Source organism: Choristoneura fumiferana, chromosome 7 (genome assembly GCF_025370935.1).
Source record: "Choristoneura fumiferana chromosome 7, NRCan_CFum_1, whole genome shotgun sequence".
Taxonomy (NCBI): domain Eukaryota; kingdom Metazoa; phylum Arthropoda; class Insecta; order Lepidoptera; family Tortricidae; genus Choristoneura; species Choristoneura fumiferana.
This window is the reverse complement of record NC_133478.1, coordinates 15,056,953-15,075,196: the sequence shown is the minus strand read 5'-3', so window position 1 is coordinate 15,075,196 and position 18,244 is coordinate 15,056,953. Positions and strand designations below refer to the sequence as shown.

Here is an 18,244-nt window from a genome sequence, read left to right as displayed (position 1 = left end):
TGGAGCACTCTGGCAACAAATTGAAGTCAGTCCAGCGGGTAACGTCGCGTGAATAGTTTAGTATGCAAAAGGGTTGTTCAATGCTGAGGGTGAACGTTCAACAAATGAAACCTAAAATGGCTTTACAGTGACACTATTGAGAATAATCTGTATGATACTAATTGCCCAACTTGACTGCGTGCAACTTTATGTATTGATGAAAACAACAAGTCAAGTAGTGCAAATTAAACTATTTTTAAAATATTATCTTGTTAAGTTTTGACTTGTGTGCAGGGAATTCCGCACTTTCGTAAAGCTTATAGGAATTTCTTATGTTACTCGTACTTTAATTACCATAGACTTCTAATTAACATTCTTGTTATCTGTAATAATAAATATATAACTAAATATTTATTTGCCAAATAGGTGTGTTTTGAAGTGATTCGATTACACAGAAGTAAACTAAACTTCTTAGACCCGCAAGACACGTGTGAAAATCGTCCCCTCCTATTTTTAAGCAACGAACATGCCCCAAAACTGCCTTAACTATTGGAAGCTGATTTCGCAAAGTTCGCAAATGACACCGAATTATAATGGAGTTTCGATACCTTTGGGAGCGAAGTTTTGTACGTGTACCGTCTCCAACCAGTTACAGGGAAGGAATAAGCGACAGTTTTTGTGGAATTGAGTTATATAATCAACTTTGAGAGGGGTCAGGGAAAGATATCTGCCGCTGGAAGGATGTTTCTTGGTTCGGGTGTGTTAAAAACAAGTGAGCATCGTCATGACTTTTTTTTTAATTATCCCGATTTCCCGGCGCGCCATGACTTAAACGATTTTACCGATTTCATTTTATATAAAACTTTCTAGTATTTTGTAGATTGTAGAAAGTTGCGCCACAGTTCAGAAAAGCTTAAACCTAAAGAAAGACCTAAGCGCCTTAAATAACAACCACTAGGATTAGATTTTTTTATGCAACACTAATAAAGTCACGGTATCCACGAGAATATTTAGGAATTTTTTGGATGAAACTTGATATATAGTCTGGAATAACAAGTTGGCTACTTTTCATTCCAAAACCTAAAACTTTAACTACTAGGATTAAAGACAATATTTTTTATATTTTTTTATGCAACGTCAAAGAAATTCACGATGTATTTTTTGGGGAATTCCCATGGAAATTTAGTTTTAATAGCTAGCTAATGGTATGCAAGATGCCGTAGGCGTATCAAAGTAATAACTTAATTGTTTATTATTTAAAGTTATTGTTTAGAAGACTATTATTGTTTAAAGATATCGTCTAGGCCAGGGGTGGCTAACTTGATTAGACCCAAGATCTACCTACTGTTTACTGACGAAACCCTGTGCGATCTGCCAACTACATACTTCTTGAAATCTTAAATGAAACAGCATAGTTCAGTATTATATTTTTTGCCTTGCCACGATGGACTGGACTTATAGTCGCGATCGACCGGTTGGCCGCCCCTGGTCTAGGTGGACTGACAACATCAAGAGAGTTGCGGGCAACCGGGGGATGCAAGTGGCGGGTTGCCGTTCATTGCGACGTTCTAACGGGTAGGCCCTACTTCAACAATGGACGTCTTCCGGCTGATGATGATGTTGATTGTTTAGAAGATAAAGGACCTAGAAAGAAAATTATCTATTTTATTTAACTTTATTTTATGTAAAATCATTGGATGGTAAAATCTTCCAAAATAAGTTTTAGTAATACAAGCCTTTTTTGCAAACTGTACTTTTGGTCGACTGTACTTGTATTGTCACCTAAACTACATTTGAATAACAAATTTCAAGTCGATGCCATTAGCCGTTGAAGAGTTCCGTCCTGTGGAGACGATCCTGGCCAGACTACCAGGCAGGATGTCACTAATTATCAGATTTCAAGTCGTCGGACTACTAGAAGTGGATCAAATTTAACTTGATAGGTTTGAACCAAATAAATAAATAAACGAACAGGGCAAGTTAAATTAAAGCTTGTAATAAAAAATAGGAACACCCTTTTCCTCTCATAATTAAACTCCAAGAGAATTATAATTTCAAATTGTATCTTCACATTAATAACACACACAAATTCACCAAAAAAACTACGAAGCTGTTTAAACTTTTCCGCACCAAAATTGCCCGAGTTAAAACAAGCCGAGCAAAAAGCGCGTATTAAAAGGAAAAACCCACAGCCCGGATAAACGTAGGAAAAAAATGGAATGAAGACGTTACCGTACCTTAAACATTCGCCCAGGTAATAAGTAAGAGTATTTTTAACTCCGCCCTATGTCACGTAGCGGGCCCTACCGTTGGAATTTTGTAGGTTGTTATTTATAAAATCCAATTAATATTATGAAAACCGTGGTGGTAGTTTTTTTACTCGTATTGTGAGAGGGAGGTCCATGAGTATGCGGGTCATCTGATGTGTTATGATCACAACCGCCCGTGACTAGCAAAAATTTAAAGAGAGAGAATGTATGTGGCAAAATTTGTCTAATTGCTTGATTTACGACGAGTGTTCTAAAATATTTATTTTATTTATTTATTGTGTACATTTTGTTGTATTTGTGTGTCTTTTATAATAGCGAATATGGGACATCTTTCTTTCTTTTCATCATCATCATCATCAGCCCGAAGACATCCACTGCTGGACAAAGGCCTCCCCCTTAGAACGCCACAATGAACGACAACTTGCCACTTGCATCCACCGGTTTTTCGCTACTCTCACGATGTCGTCAGTCCACCTGGTGGGAGGCCTGCCAACGCTTCGTCTTCCGGTTCGTGGTCGCCACTCGAGGACTTTTCTCCCCCAACGGTTATCTGTTCTTCGAGCGATGTGGCCTGCCCATTGCCACTTCAATGGTTTCTTTCTTTTATTTGCCTTTTATCAATCCATCCATCCCAGCCTATATACGTCCCACTGCTGGGCACAGGCCTCCTCTCAGAACAAGAGAACTTGGGCCATAATTCCCACGCGGGCCCAGTACGTATTGGGAACTTCACACGCACCATTGAATTGCTTCACCGGTTTGTGCAGGTTTCCTCACGATGTTTCCTTCACCGCAAAGCTCGTGGTAAATTTCAAATGCAATTCCGCAAATGAATTTCGAAAAACTCAGAGGTGCGAGCCGGGGTTTGAACCCACGACCCTCTGCTTGAGAGGCGATAGGTCAATCCACTAGGCCACCACGGCTTACTTGCCTTTTATATTTGTTCATTATTATTTATGTACTCCTTTTATGCTTATTTTTAAATTTCTGACGCTTATTTAATATTTAATTAAATGTCTCCAAAAAGCTAGGTTCCAAGAATGCTTCTCAGAAAGTCTGTCTTGAGTGCATGGTATTTATTTCATTCTTGAAATAAGCTTAAAATACTGTAACCATTTATCCAACACCTATTAGTGTGCCAATCAAGTGAAAGTTAATTATTAATTCCCCTGATTTAATAGCTTTGATAATTGGCCGGCAAGTTTCACACCCTCTTCGAGCACGCGAGGCAGCGATGAATCGGCAATATGCTTAGCAATAACAATAATATTGGTTGAATGATTTATAAGAGAAAAATATGGATGAAAGACAAAATGCCAGTGTAATGAGACTCATACTTGTGCACTAAAGGTTCTGTTATGATCACATTTACTTCACAGTATAATTTGCTTGATTTACATCTCTCTATGGCACTTCGCGCACTAGATAACCAATAAGACTGTTGCCGCCAAGTACGCTACGTTTATATGGTTTCTATAATTAATACATTTTGAGGTTAGTTAGTAAACGCGACGAGCTGAAAGCTAGATCACCTGCACCTATCCAGTATAATTATGTCGTTGGTTTATTGACTTGTGGAGAGTGTGGCCGCACATTTTGCGCATAAATCGGCTACGTCGCCACCTGAAAGCACATCAGCGGCGCTCTCAGCGTTAGGAAATAGTACTTGTAGCCGAACAGCTAGGAGAAAATGATAAATAATCTGGTAGTTGAGGCCACTCTGGTCGTGGTCGTGGCCATCTAGTGCGCCATTGGCCTGCATTGAGTCGATTCCAGGGTAGGCAGGTGGTAGTTTTCGCCGCAGCAGCGCGTCACCAGCACTTCTGGCACAAAACAAGTAATAGACAGTAGTTCGACTTCATACTCGTATTAGCACCCGAATCGACGCACGCTCACATCTAAGCGTCATTTACACGGCCGCTAACCGATCATCGCAACACAAAACTACGCAGTGCCACGCCGCGCGCCGCGCAGTCCGGTCGCTGGTCGAGTGCTATGCCGCGCTGCCCGCTCTATTCGCCCCGTTTCGATTCCGTAACGTGGCTATAGACTTTTTTTATGTGATAAAATTCAACAACAAGTCGTTTAGAACTTGCCGCAATAGACGCAAAAAATCTATTACCAACTCATAATTTAATGAATAAGTAAATAAATAATCATAAAATTAACATTATGTTTTATTCCTACACCTAAAACTACACACATACAATAAAAATCTACACACGTCTGTTTTACTTTTTGTAGACGCCAACCCTAGCGCTCCGCCCAGCCGTAGGTATAAATTTCAAGAATACGGCTGAGTCAATCTACTGCCTATTTACTTGTGCTTCTAGCGCTGCCTACCCTGCTGCCTACTTAATGCACGCCATTGCGAGGTACCTAAAACCCACTCCGTACATGGTCAACCTGCCAGAGACCATCCACCCCGATCATTCTTATTTTATCGTGCACCTGTCTAATTACCGTACCTCTTCTTTTTTCATGCAAAAGCGACACGGCACTGAGACTGAGTGCACATCTAGAAAAAGGATTCTGCCATTTACATTTATCTGTGCATTCAAGTCTAATTACCGTGTCATTAGTGCGGGACAAAAGCGGCACGGTAATTAGACATGTACACAATAAAATGAGAATGGCCGACCCACCACAAATACATCTGACAAAAATGTTCACTTTAACCTGGTGAGAATCCAAGGTAGGGGACAAATGACGAGTCATCTCAGCCGATGTTAATGTGCCGTTTGGAGATGGGCACCATTTGCCGTTATTACGCTTTTTTCAGGGATCTCTATCGGCATGCAGAAATGAGTTCTGAAATAACTTATTTTGTCACCTTTCGGCGGTTTAAACAGGATTTTTATGCGGCATAACTCGTTTGTGGAGGCGGAGACGAGAATGTAATTTATTTTCGTAGTTGATTGAAAAGCTGGGGCGTAATTTACCTTCTAAAACAATAAAGCTATAGGTACCAACTCAAGAGCAGTAAAAAAGGTGGTAAACATAGATTTAGAGACATCATTATCGATCTATTCTGTAAGCTTGTTGCCTACGTATAATGCCTGCCGTCCACTAAAAGAGGGTAGGTAATAAGTGAAAACGGACTGAGTGGACCAGATCAACAACGACTTCTTATTCAGTGCTGGTGTGCGAGTCAAACGGATTCCGTGCGGAATCAGCTCCGCTTGTACTGAAATGTGCATTAAAACGATAGAAGAAAAAAAAGTGAGTGTACCGTTTCTTGCAAGGCCGGCAAGAACCTGCAATCTGAAAATGATGGTGCTGCGGATGTCTATGGGCAATAGTAATTACTTATTATCAGGTGAACCGTCTGCTCGTTGGTCTGTATTACATAAAAAAGAAGAAAGAGGCAGAATGCGTTTGGCAAAGATTAATCTGTCATCTCCCAGGATAACAGGGTTTTTGGGCACAAATTTGTGCCTTCAGAGGACAGGTTAATCCTATGAATATCATAAATGTGAAAGTTGTTGAGTGAGTGAGTGAGTGAGTGAGTGTGTTTGTTACTTCTTCACGCTGAAACGGCTGGACGGATTTGGATGAAATTTTCCAAACAGTAAGTTTAGGTATAATCTGGATTAAAACATAGGATACTTTTTATCTCGATATTAATACCACCGCTGGGCTTAGAGTTATGAAATATCTAGGTAGCTGGACGTCTGGAATAACACATAAGCTACTTTTTATCTCGATGTTCCCACGGGATAGGGATAAAATCTCGAACTAATAACCGCTGGGCTTAGAGTCATGAAATTTGGTATGTAGATAGTTGGACATCTGGAATAACACATAGGATACTTTTTATCCCGATGTTCCCACGGGATAGGGATAAAATCTCGAACTAATAACCGCTGGGCTTAGAGTCATGAAATTTGGTATGTAGATAGTTGGACATCTGGAATAACACATAGGATACTTTTGATCCCGATTTTCCCACGGGATAGGGATAAAATGTCGAACTAACAACCACTGGGTTTAGAGTCATGAAATTTGGCATGGGTGTTTTAATTTAACGTCAATGAAAACCACGATGTAATTTTAGGGAATTCCCACGAGAATTTAATAAAATCCCGGAATTTCAATTCAACTGCTGTATATAATGATTTACGCATTCGAAGCCCGGTAAACGCTAGTAATAACAATAAATTATTTATTTTAGATAACTGAGGCCGTTGGAGCTGAAAAGTTCTCGAATGGAAAACGCTATTAATTCGCAAGCGCACCGTAAAGCGTATCACACACTACGCAGATACGATAATATTTTATGTGCATATAATAACTTAATGATCTGAAACTATCACACACTACGCATATACGATAATATTCGAGACGATACATTCAGTCTAAATCCTTCAAACTGACTTGTTTTTTGGTGCGGATTGTTTATACAGGATGTTTTCGTGTTTATCTCTTCTAGATTTACTCGCGTGCAGCGGGGCTCTCACATCAACCTGTATCTATCTGCAGATAAAATACTATAACATATTTATATCGGCAGATATTATACACAGATCAATTTATATACGCAGTAATATCTTTGCCATCTTTCGATATATGTCGGTGCCCACAGATACTTCACGATAAAATATAAATTATCTGCGCTGTGTGTGTTAGCTCATTGAATTGTATAGGGAGCGATATTGACAGATATGCGTTCAGATACAGATATCTTATCGTATCAGCTTAGTGTGTGACACGCTTAAGATATCCAGCAGTGAAAGAGACGGATGACCTGGTTAAAGCCGCGGGTTCACGTGGATGTAGACCGCTTTCAACCGAAATAACTGAAAGACTTTGGGAGAGGGCTTTAACAGTTGGACGTCCAGTCCAGTGGAAGTGGAAAATGGATCCCTTTTTACTTTCTTTTCTGCATTTTCAATTTGAATATATTTTTTACGTTCTACCGTCCAGCTCTTCGAGTGCAATTTTGCTGTTAAGTGAGGGTTAAGTGTAATTAAAATCTTACAGAGAATTTAATTAGAAGTTTTTTTCTTGATATTATTTGTTTGTAGGGTAGAAAGACCGTTTGTGGCCATTGCGCCGTTTATGGCCATTAATTGCTTAAATATACGTTTGAAATAAATTTATAAAACATTACGAACTTTATTTGTTTCAGTATAAACTTTTGAAACTCACTAAACATAATAGTTTTAGTACTAGAACTTTTTGTATATTAGGTACTTCTAATGTCAACTAGCTAATAACAGTGCTAAGGTGGCCAAAAACAGTACTACTACCCTAGTGGTGTTAGTGTAAATAATTTACAGATATCCTTAACATGTAGTCCAACACATACACACACATAACATGTGTCCATGTGTATGGATTATTGAGATGATAGTGCGATGGAAATGGACTTGTAGCTGTATTGCTTAACGTCCGGACGCTCGCAATCGCATTCACCGTCAGTCTCAGACAATAAAGTAAAAATAATGTTTATATTTATGTTTGTTTATGTTTAATTTATGTTTATCCGTTGCCTAGTATCCATAGTACAAGCCTTGCTTAGTTTGGGACTAGGTCAATGAGGGCCCTATCGCGTATGAATTCGCCGCTAGAGGCGCTAGTGTAGCGTGAGGTCTCCGAAATGTCAAATCTCATAGATTTTGGGTGATTTACGCGGGTTTATTTATAATTAGAATAATTTTGTCAATATTTTGCGTTACCTGAAATTAATTATGGCAATTATGCGTTACGGGGCAATGAATGTCTGTATTTTGAGACAGTTTTGTCTTTCGGAAACTTTTGTCCTCCCTTTTTTTCCGAACATAACGGGACTACGCAACACTGTGGTTGCTCGATATTTTTATGGTACGGTTTTAAGGTGTATTAAATATGATTTTAATCTAAACTTTGTTTTCACGCCCGTAATAACAGACTGAAAGCCACACTTAAAAACCTCACGCAACAGTGCGCCATCTAGTGAGACAAAAAAACGATAGCCCTCATTGTACGTATCTTCTTCATTTCCAAGCCTCATAAACAAACTGTTGGTAAATAACTGCATAAATTTTGAACTCAAGTAACGTAAGTACGACTGTTTATTTAGGATGAAAGATGAATTTTCATAATTTAGTAGGTACTAAGCACACCGGAAAATTCTACGACGAAGGTAAATAAGTCATTAATAATATCCAAAAATGAGCAGAAGTAAATACGAGTACTAACAATTCTTAGCGCCATTTCATTTTCCCACTTTTTAAACGATTCTTCATTTGGAGCTAGTTTGCAAAAGAAGCTGTGAGTGGTAGTCTATGGCCTCTCAAGCAGAGGATCGTGGGTTCAAATCCGGGCTTGCCTAACTTTTTCGAAATTCATGAGCGATATTTTTTTTACTTGCCTACAATATTACACCTCGTACACACCGGGCTCAGCGCAATGTCAGGCCAATCCCTTGCATACGCGTCTAAATCGTCCCGCCATCTCCTTCTCGGTCTGCCTCGCCGTCGATGGCCGTCCTCCGGTGCCCACCAAGTGACTGTGTGAGCCCACCTCTGTGTGTGCATGCGACAGACGTGTCCAGCCCAGTCCCACTTCAGCTTAGCAGTCTCATTCCCAACATCGGCTATACGTGTTTTTGGACTCTATCTGTCCTTTTTACACCTAGTATGCTGCGCTTCATCGCTCTCTGGCAAACCTTAAGCTTGGACTTCTGGTTTTCGATCAGAGACCATGTTTGTGCAACATAGGTTAGGACGGGCAGGATAAACATGTCGACGAGGTTTCGCTCAAGCGATAATTATATTTGAAATTTACCACGAGCTCTACGGTGAAGAAAAACATCCTGGACAATCCTGCAGAGCAATTCAGTGGCGTATGAAAAGTGTCCAAACCGCATTAGGCTCATATTTGAACTACGGGCCAAATCCTATCATCAATACGCAGCAGTATGATGTGATGGATCCACGTAATATCAGCGTCTGGCCACCTTTAGTGACCCGACAAGTGCTGAGTGGACTTTTTTCGCAATTTTATTTTTTTTACTTTTAATTACTATTTTTACTAATTTTTCTTATGCTTTGCTAACATCTTGATACGTTTACTTATGCATGGAGAATTTACGTACTAATTATTGACTTATTATTATGTTAGCATTATTAATTATTATTATTATTATTATGTTTTAACTTCCTTATCTTTCCTAGATAAGGAGAAAAAAATATTGCACGGGCCTAAGCCAAGTGCTTTAAAATATGTACTTACCAAACTAATTTCTAATTGTAACTTAGTTTATTAAGGAATTTGCGGTAAGTGTTTAAGATGACTGCTTTTTGTAAAAGAGTGTATGTGGCTGGGTGCATATTGAGTGAGCGGAGGCTCTCATGGAGTGTTTTCGGTATGACGCCTGTTGTGGAGAGTATGATAGGAATTGCTTTTACGGTGCGGACACTGGAGTGGCAACACTGTGTTTTAATTTCTATGGAGAGATCGGTGTATTTAGCTATTTATTAATATTTTATGATGTGATAAAATAAGGTTGCATAAGTTTTTTTTTGTCTTAATGTCCGTTGGTCTATTTTTGACAGCGTCGGTCGCAAATGGCTTGGCTAATAACTCTGCAAAATATTTGCTACAAATTATGTTTCATGTGCTGTCAGTAGGCCTCCAACAAGATGGAGCGATGACCTGGTTCGCGGGATCGAGGTGGATGCGGAAAGCACAAGACCGGTCTGAGTGGAGAGCCTTGGGGTAGGCCTACTTATGTCCAGCAGTGGACGTTTTCGGTTGACATGATGATGAATATGATGATGTTTCATGTGAAGTGTTTAACAATATCATCGTGTACTCAGTTATTATATTAGATATATTAATAAATAAACTCATTCTTTGGTGCAAGCACGATTGCGTTTTGTTCTTTTGTGTACAATTTTATATATGTCGGCGGCCGATCGTGATCGTGATATTTCATGATCTGCCTTAAGCCAGGCAAATCGTTAAACTGTGAATTTTGAACGATATGGCGGATTTCCCTTAGCCAATACATGAAATGGCGCCATTTCACGATATGCCTAGGAATTTCGTGATCTGGCAGATTTTACGATCGGCCGCCGACATATACACTTAAAAATTTGATTTAATGATTTAGTTTTCCTTTAGGTCTTTCATTTGATCGTCAATGTCCTGTCCTATTATTTTTTACAAACAGATTGCTCGAAATTGCCACAAGGTATTAGGTTATTTATTTAACCCTGGAAACAAGCTAGTTATGCATAATCGTTCCTATCATTTAATAATTACTACAGGTCTGTTACAAGACAAAGTTGCAAGAAATGGAATGTGTTCAGTAAATTATCGAATAAAATAACATTCAAGATTAAAATTAATAAACTATACCAGACTTTTGGGATTCATTTTATAATTTTTGGACCTTATGTCACACAAGATTTTGGTGAGCAAATTATATGAGTGGAGTTAGTGTTAGAATATTCTCGTGGGAAACGTTTTAGTCACGCTATGTTCCAGAAAAACAAATGTTTTTTTTAACACGTTGACAATGTGCTTTTAGTTATTTTGTACATTAAGGGTCTGTTTCACCATCCATTGATTAGTGTTAACTGGCGGTTAGGTGTGATGCCGTCTCTATTTTTTTGTTCGAATAGATGGAGACGGCATCACATTTAACCGTCGGTTAACGCTAATCAATGGATGGTGAAACAGCCCTAAAACACTTAAACACAGAAATAAAAGACATTTCTTATTTTGATCGACAAAGGGATAAGATTCGTGTAAAACTAATAGAATACACGAATGGATTCGTGTCAAACTAATAGAGGTACTGAGGTAAACTTCAATCTTGATATATTTACGTACAACTCAAGAACATACTCGCTGCAAAATGACGGCTACTCCAATGACTTGGAGCTACTCAGATATGCGAAATAATAAATAGAAAAAGACGACAGATTTTATACAACCTGGGTCTCTCAGACCCTACTATGCAAGCGAAAGGTTAAAGCTTGCATCCTCAGCAGCAGCGACCGCTTTCCTCAGACGCTTCTGACTCAAACCCCGTGTTATGATAAATGGATGAACAGGAATCGTCAGCTGTCAGAAATACGGAGTATCGCATCGTGCTATAATTAACGGCTTATTACGTTACCGCTCATTAGAACTCCAGGAACGGTTGCAATAATTTCCAAGAAGTTATTTTTAAGTATTTATGATGACTGCTTAGTTGTTAAGGATAACTAGGTACATTTCAATTGCTTGAAGGTAGAAGCATTAATTACAAGCGAAGTATAGCATCCTATTAGTATTACTCAAGTAGTGGTTTTGTAAACTGTATTCAATTTTTTTTTAAATGTAATTCCTTCTATACCATCAATGATTCCGCCAATGCCGAGGTTGAAAAGGACATTATCGGTTTGCCGTTTTTCGGTACCTAGTGTCCGGTTCTAGAGCTTGCGATATTTTTGAAATGACTGATGATTTCTGTTACCTTTTATACCCTATTGAAATTATTTCCAAAAACTAAATCTACGGAATGGTCACAATTTCCCTTCCTCACGAAAATCGGTTTAAAAATGCAACCTGTTGAAACAATAGAAAGTATTTTTGCCTAAATTGAAACGGACTACGCTTTGCTCGCGCTTAGCGCACGCTTGGTCAGGTTATAGGCACCTCTTGCGTGGTTTGACCTATAGTCTACTAGAGAGAAAGTCGAGGGTTTGAAACTAGACTTTCAACTAAGTCTTTCGAAATTCATGTGCAAAATTGTATTTGAAATTTAACATTTAAATATTCTTAACATTTAAGGATTCTTTCTTTCTTTCTTTCATTTTGAGAGAAGGCCTGGGCCCAGCAGTGGGATGTACATAGGCGGGATGACGGATCCTGCATATTTATGCAGGATCCCCATTCGTATGTATGAATTTTACAAAGGTATTCTCTCGTGCCGCCACTGTACAAAAGAAGACTATTGATACGAGTTAGTAAAATAAAGTTGTTTAATTTTTAATATTTTATCAGATGGTAGTAACATGACGTTATTAAATTCTTCAAAGACAAAGAAATCGCAGTTGTATTAGCAAGACGGTAAAGTTTTGATCAGATTAAAATAGTACTTTTGGCCACAAAACAATATTTCAATAAAGGTGATAAATAATAACCAACGCACGAGCTATGTCGCTAGAGCGTTATTCTGAAAGCGTTTGAGTTGCCGTCAGTATAATAATAACTCAAGATTTAAAAACCCGCCAAGAGCGTTTCGGACACGCCCAAGATAGCTCCGTAGCCGTTACGAAAAAAACAAGTACTTAATATGTTTCTATAGATTTGTAGTTTCAAGTTTGGGTATATTTAATTTTATACCTTAGTTCGCTATTTACTCTAAAAGTACTAATAACTCTCAATCAAACTTAGCCGTTATAGTTTTCCTTGTAAATATTATAATATATTATATATACTACAATCATGTTTTTTTTCAAATTTTTTAAATTAATAGTTTAGCTTTTAGAGAGGGGGACGATCGATTTTAATTTTTTTTTTGTAGATAGTCGGGTGGAAAATTGCGTTTTCATCTCTGGGGTGGAAAGTAGGGCGGAGTCGAAGATAGTTGAGTTACGTCAATGCCACTTTTTTTTCACGTTTCGGCATGGCCATCTAGATGCACGTCGTCGTGACCAAAAAGCTTATGTATAAAACATGAAATTTGATCTTTATTACGTCACGAACATATTCCATCTCTTTCTTTAGTTAGGTTAAGAAAGAGATGGATGTTATTTGTGAAATGTGAAAGAAAGAGGTGGAATATATAAATAAGTAATAAAGGTCAACCTTCTTCGTTCGGCGTTCAACCTCCATTTTTGTAGGTATATAAACTCCTTGGTCGTGACCAACTCGATTTTATTTTATACTCTGCCGAGGCAAGTGGCCAGGTCGAAAAGGTACCGTTGGAGGTGGGGTATAAGTAAATTCAATTTACTGAATACTGAAATTAAATTTAATGATATTTTCATGTTTTTGTACTATTTTACTTTCCTCGCAGTCGAAATGAAAAGTAGTGTCTAACTCGGGTGAAATTACTCATTTCCCCTCGAACTATTGGCGCTCTCACTTCGTTCGAGCGCCAGAAATATCTCAGGTGAAATGGGTCACTTTCCACCCTTGGTTATCAATCTACTATATAATCCAAAATATTTAAAACTGATTTGGTGACAAAACGGCGTGACCCCGTTGAGTCACCGACCCCGACGTCGCATTCATCTGCGGCAACACAATAATCTCAATCAATCAATCTGGGAATATAACACTTTGTGAATAACCCTAACAATTAATAGGCAATATATATAAAGTAGCGACGTAATAGTTAATATTTTAGTCTGCTGTCGATCTGTGATGGTCTATGGCTCTGCTGAATAATGAACAAATTATTGAATCTCATTTTCGTGGCGGCAGCGGTCGCGTGTGTCTACGCCGCAGTTGGGATTTATCCTGCGGTACCAAAACCACCTGGATTCGGTAAGTTTGAGTATTTTTTATGACTACCGCGGATTATTTTTGTTTTGCTAAACACTGACCACTTTTCTTCTTTCTGTATTATAACTAGCTTTTGCCTGCGGCTTCGCTCGCGTGGAATCCGGTTATCGCACGCTGTTTCCTCGGGAACTCCGCAGTTTTCCGGGATAAAAAGTAGCCTATGGACCGATTTCGCTAATTCTTTTTTTGTTGTTTTTGCTATTGTCAGGAGAAGCTTCTTTTAAAAGAAGATTAAGAAAATTAAAAACAAAACTACACCGGGGGCGAAGACGCGAGCACCAGCTAGTTATGTATAAATAATTATATACAATCAATTTTATAATAATACTAACTGTATAAAAACAACGGTGGGTGGTTACTTAAGTAAGACCGATGGTATAATTCCCCCCAAACCTTGATCACTATAAGCAAGTTAATAGTTTTATAACCTAACCAACAAAAAGTTGAAAAACTCCCGACTTTGTGACTTCAAAGTTCAATATTTCAAAAACGGCTAAGCTGATTTTGATAAAGTATATGTAAGATCCATCGCTAGAAAACCTGATTTCAAATAAAACCAACCGTATTCAAATCGGTCATCCGGTTTAAGAGCTACGATTTTTTTTTATTCGACTGGATGGAAAACGAGCAAGTCTCCTGATGGTAAGAGATCACCACCGCCCATAAACATCTGCAACATCAGGGGAATTGCAGATGCGTTGCCAACCTAGAGGCCTAAGATGGGATACCTCAAGTGCCAGTAATTTCACCGGCTGTCTTACTCTCCACGCCGAAAGACAACAGTGCAAGCACTGCTGCTTCACGGCAGGGTTAGCGAGCAAGATGGTGGTAGCAATCCGGGCGGACCTAGCACAAGGTCCTACCACCTTGCATAGGCACGATGCCACAGACAGACACAAACACACACAGACAGACACAAACACACACAGACACACATAGCGGTCAATTTATAACACCCCTTTTTTTGCGTGCGTCGGGGGTTAACTATAAAATCAAAGTTGACAATGTCCTCTAATTACCTACATTGCAGAATGTAATAAAAATAATGTAAATATAAGACACCGACTAGGATAAGCAAACGGGCTGAAAATTTGTCATTTCTTTATTAAACCAATATTGAAAGCAGCCACTACTTAGCTTGTCGCAGGTTTTGTAGTTAAGAAACGGTCAGTGCAATTAAATACTCAAAACTTTATTATTTTTCAGCTGACCAAGAGGGTTGCTACCTGTCTAAATTTAACGCAGTTTTGCCTTTCAACAAACCTTATTTTCCGACTGATGATACATCATGTGAACAATACACCTGTGGGACGAACGGTGAAACACAAGTTTATACGTAAGCAATATTTTTTTATTTTCTATTACTTTATAATCTTATTTCAGAAAGAAAATGCTGTAGTACAATTTGATAAAACAGCTCTCAAATCTGCAACCTCGAGCTTTAACGAGTAGTCACTGTGTTTTTATTTTTAAAACAGATGCGGCCTTCTAGCATTCTCATCTAACTGCCATTTGGTGACAGACATAACCTTGGACTACCCTAAATGCTGCGGTGACGTCGTGTGCGATCCAGAGTCTACAACGCCACCACCTGCTTACGAAACCACTGAGGGCACTAACGAGGGAGGCTGCTAGCATTGGCGTATCTAGGGTTATTTTTCAGGGGGGGCCTTGTTGTGTGAAGATATCAGTATTATAGAATTTTGAATCGGTAGCCCAACATCCTGAGGTGGACACAGCCTCCAACCCCCCACCCCCCTATATATACGTCTATGGCTGTTAGGACCCAGCAATAACTTAATCACACATTACACTTAACGCTAATCAAACATTTCACATTAATAATGGGATCAATCTGTCATCACGGACAGGACTATTGTAGCCAATAAGCCTGATATCGTGCTGACAGATCGATTAAACCGCCAGGCAGTGCTCGTCGACATCACCATCCCACATGACGAGAACCTCGTGAAGGCCGAGAAGGACAAACTCAGCAAGTACCTTGACTTGGCTCACGAGGTGACTGCTATGTGGGATGTTGACTCGACGATCATTGTCCCGATAGTCGTTTCGACAAACGGTCTAATAGCGAAGAGTCTCGACCAACATCTCAAGAGACTGGATCAAGGGCCAGATACAGAAGCCGGTACTTCTGGACACGGCACGCATCTTCCGGAGGTTCCTCACTCTGCGGCCCTGACCACCGGTAGCTTGGGCCCTGCCGGTTAACGGCGGCAAACTATAGGTTAGGTTTTTATAATATTTTTGTTTTGTATGTACTTTTCTGTATTTTACTTTTTATAACTATTATAAAAACCTAATCCAAAGAATGAAAATAAATAAAGATAATAATAATAAAGTTTTATTTAAGACTTTCTTTTGTTAACATTGTTAGATAATTTGCAGAAATACCTACCTAAAATGAAAGGTTTTTTTTAAGACAAGTGTATGTAATTATTATTGGATACATAATGAACAGCTAAAAATTAAAACGATCAGATCACAAAATAGTCGTTTGTTAATTCTGTTTTCTCAGCTGATATTTTTTACTATGACGTTGTTTAGCGCAAACAATATTTGAATGAATCAATACTGCTTATAGTCCGTACAAAATGTAATATAATCATCCATATATAATTAAATAAGAAAAAGATGACTGAATGCCTGCCTGGTATATCAACTCACAGCCCAAACTACTGGGCCTTAGGAGCTTTAAATTTTGCAAAGCGCTTTTTTTTTCACGCAAGCATTTAGGGCGGCCTTTCGAAAATATAATGAAGTGTTGTATGAAAAATCGAAACCGTTGAAGCTACAAATGTCGAAAATTCTGTTTTTAAAAGTTCAGTCAGGCTGAGCCAAAACATCATTATCATCATCATGTCGTAGAACATCCATAATTGGACATTCGTCCTCTCGCAAGTAGTAGGACGTCCACTGTTGTACGTAAATAGGCCTCCCCACCCCAACAATCCTTGCGTTGTTATCTAAACTACATTTCCGTACGAAATTTTAAGTCGATACCATTGACCATTGAGGAGTTTCCTCCTGCGGAGACGATCCTGCCCGGACCATGAGGATATCACTACCAGATTATTGTATTACATAAGTACCAGTACCAAATCACTAGTCAAACCAACCACTGGAAGAATAAATATACTACCTACTTAATAGGGCAGGTTGAATAAAAGCTTGAAAAAAAGTCAATAATACTTGTTTTATAATTATAAAACATAACACGTCCTCAATGAACTGAGCACACTCTAATACATGACTAGTCAATGCGCGTGACTCTCACCCTAATGTATTGTTAAATCTCCCTGTTCTGGTCACTATTGTGTTACATCTCAATATGGATTTAGGAAAGCCTAAATGATGTTAAAATGTTAAGCTTCGACGAGGGAGTTTTTGGGTTCTTTTGAATTATTTTGGAATAAAAGTTAGACTTGTTCGTGATGTGCGTTCGTAGATACATTGTTGTGATGCAATAATTGTATATTGCTAGGTTGATAAATTTGATTCTTATCTTACATCTATCGATCAATCAATCAATTTACCCAGGGATTAAAAGAAAGATACTTCATAACGTGGCAAAGCTAACATCTTGCATGAAGTACACTCATGGAAAATTTCACATTTCTAACCGTATCACTTACCGTAAGAGATATAGATGATATAAGAGGGAGGAGAGAGAGAAATAACGTATATACGATACACAGAAAAATACATTAGACGGAAAAAAATATATGGAACAGTATAAAGGGGCTCCCACTCAGATTATTGTTACAGAAAGCCGTAGCGCAGCTTTTCTGTAGGACCCATTTAAAACTTACATAATATAATACAGAAAACCTACACACACACTAACGCTAGCGAAAAGTATAAGTAAGCGGATTTTACATACATACGAGAACATTCGATCTCGTCAAAACATCGGAATAAAAGTAACATAAATATTTGCTATTTCTAAGATCCATTTATCTTACACGAACTTTCGCTTTCATAATAGTAGTGATTTTGTTGAACTAGATATTACATTGAAGTCACACTTCGTAGTACTTAATCATAAGTGGCATTAATATAGTTAGAACAGGGTAAAAAGCACTCGACTTATTTTTTATTAAAAGCAACAAATCAAGTGTGTTAAGAGCAGTCTATTCCCACCAATAGAGGGTGCTGCCCTAAACATTCACAAATCCGCTTCCTAATAAATCATGTCAAGGGGGTTCGATTATACAGGGTGTATCAATTATTATAGCGAGCTTGGTATTACTGGTGCTGAACAACAAACATCGGTAACAAAAAAACAAAATAAAGTAACAAGGGTAATTCAAACCAGGGCGCACACTTTTGATAAATTTTGTCAAGATTGGTTCAGGCTTTAAAACATCATAGGAAAAAATATACTAACTAAATTTAAAAGTTTATATATATCATCAGTAATGATTAAGATTTTGGTATGTTCTTTAGTAGCGGCCACGTTTTGGAAGATGTAGCTTAGGTTG

The 18,244-nt window shown here is 38.4% G+C and overlaps 1 protein-coding gene across 1 annotated transcript; it reads left to right on the top strand.

Moving 5' to 3' along the window:
* The first annotated feature begins 13,578 nt into the window (after positions 1 to 13,578).
* LOC141429446 (uncharacterized) lies at positions 13,579 to 16,107 on the top strand. The gene is made up of 3 exons (XM_074089752.1): positions 13,579 to 13,724; positions 14,949 to 15,078; positions 15,221 to 16,107. Exons 1-3 carry the CDS (start codon positions 13,625 to 13,627, stop codon positions 15,375 to 15,377), a joined length of 387 nt encoding a protein of 128 aa, XP_073945853.1. The 5' UTR covers positions 13,579 to 13,624; the 3' UTR covers positions 15,378 to 16,107.
* The last annotated feature ends 2,137 nt before the right edge of the window (positions 16,108 to 18,244 follow it).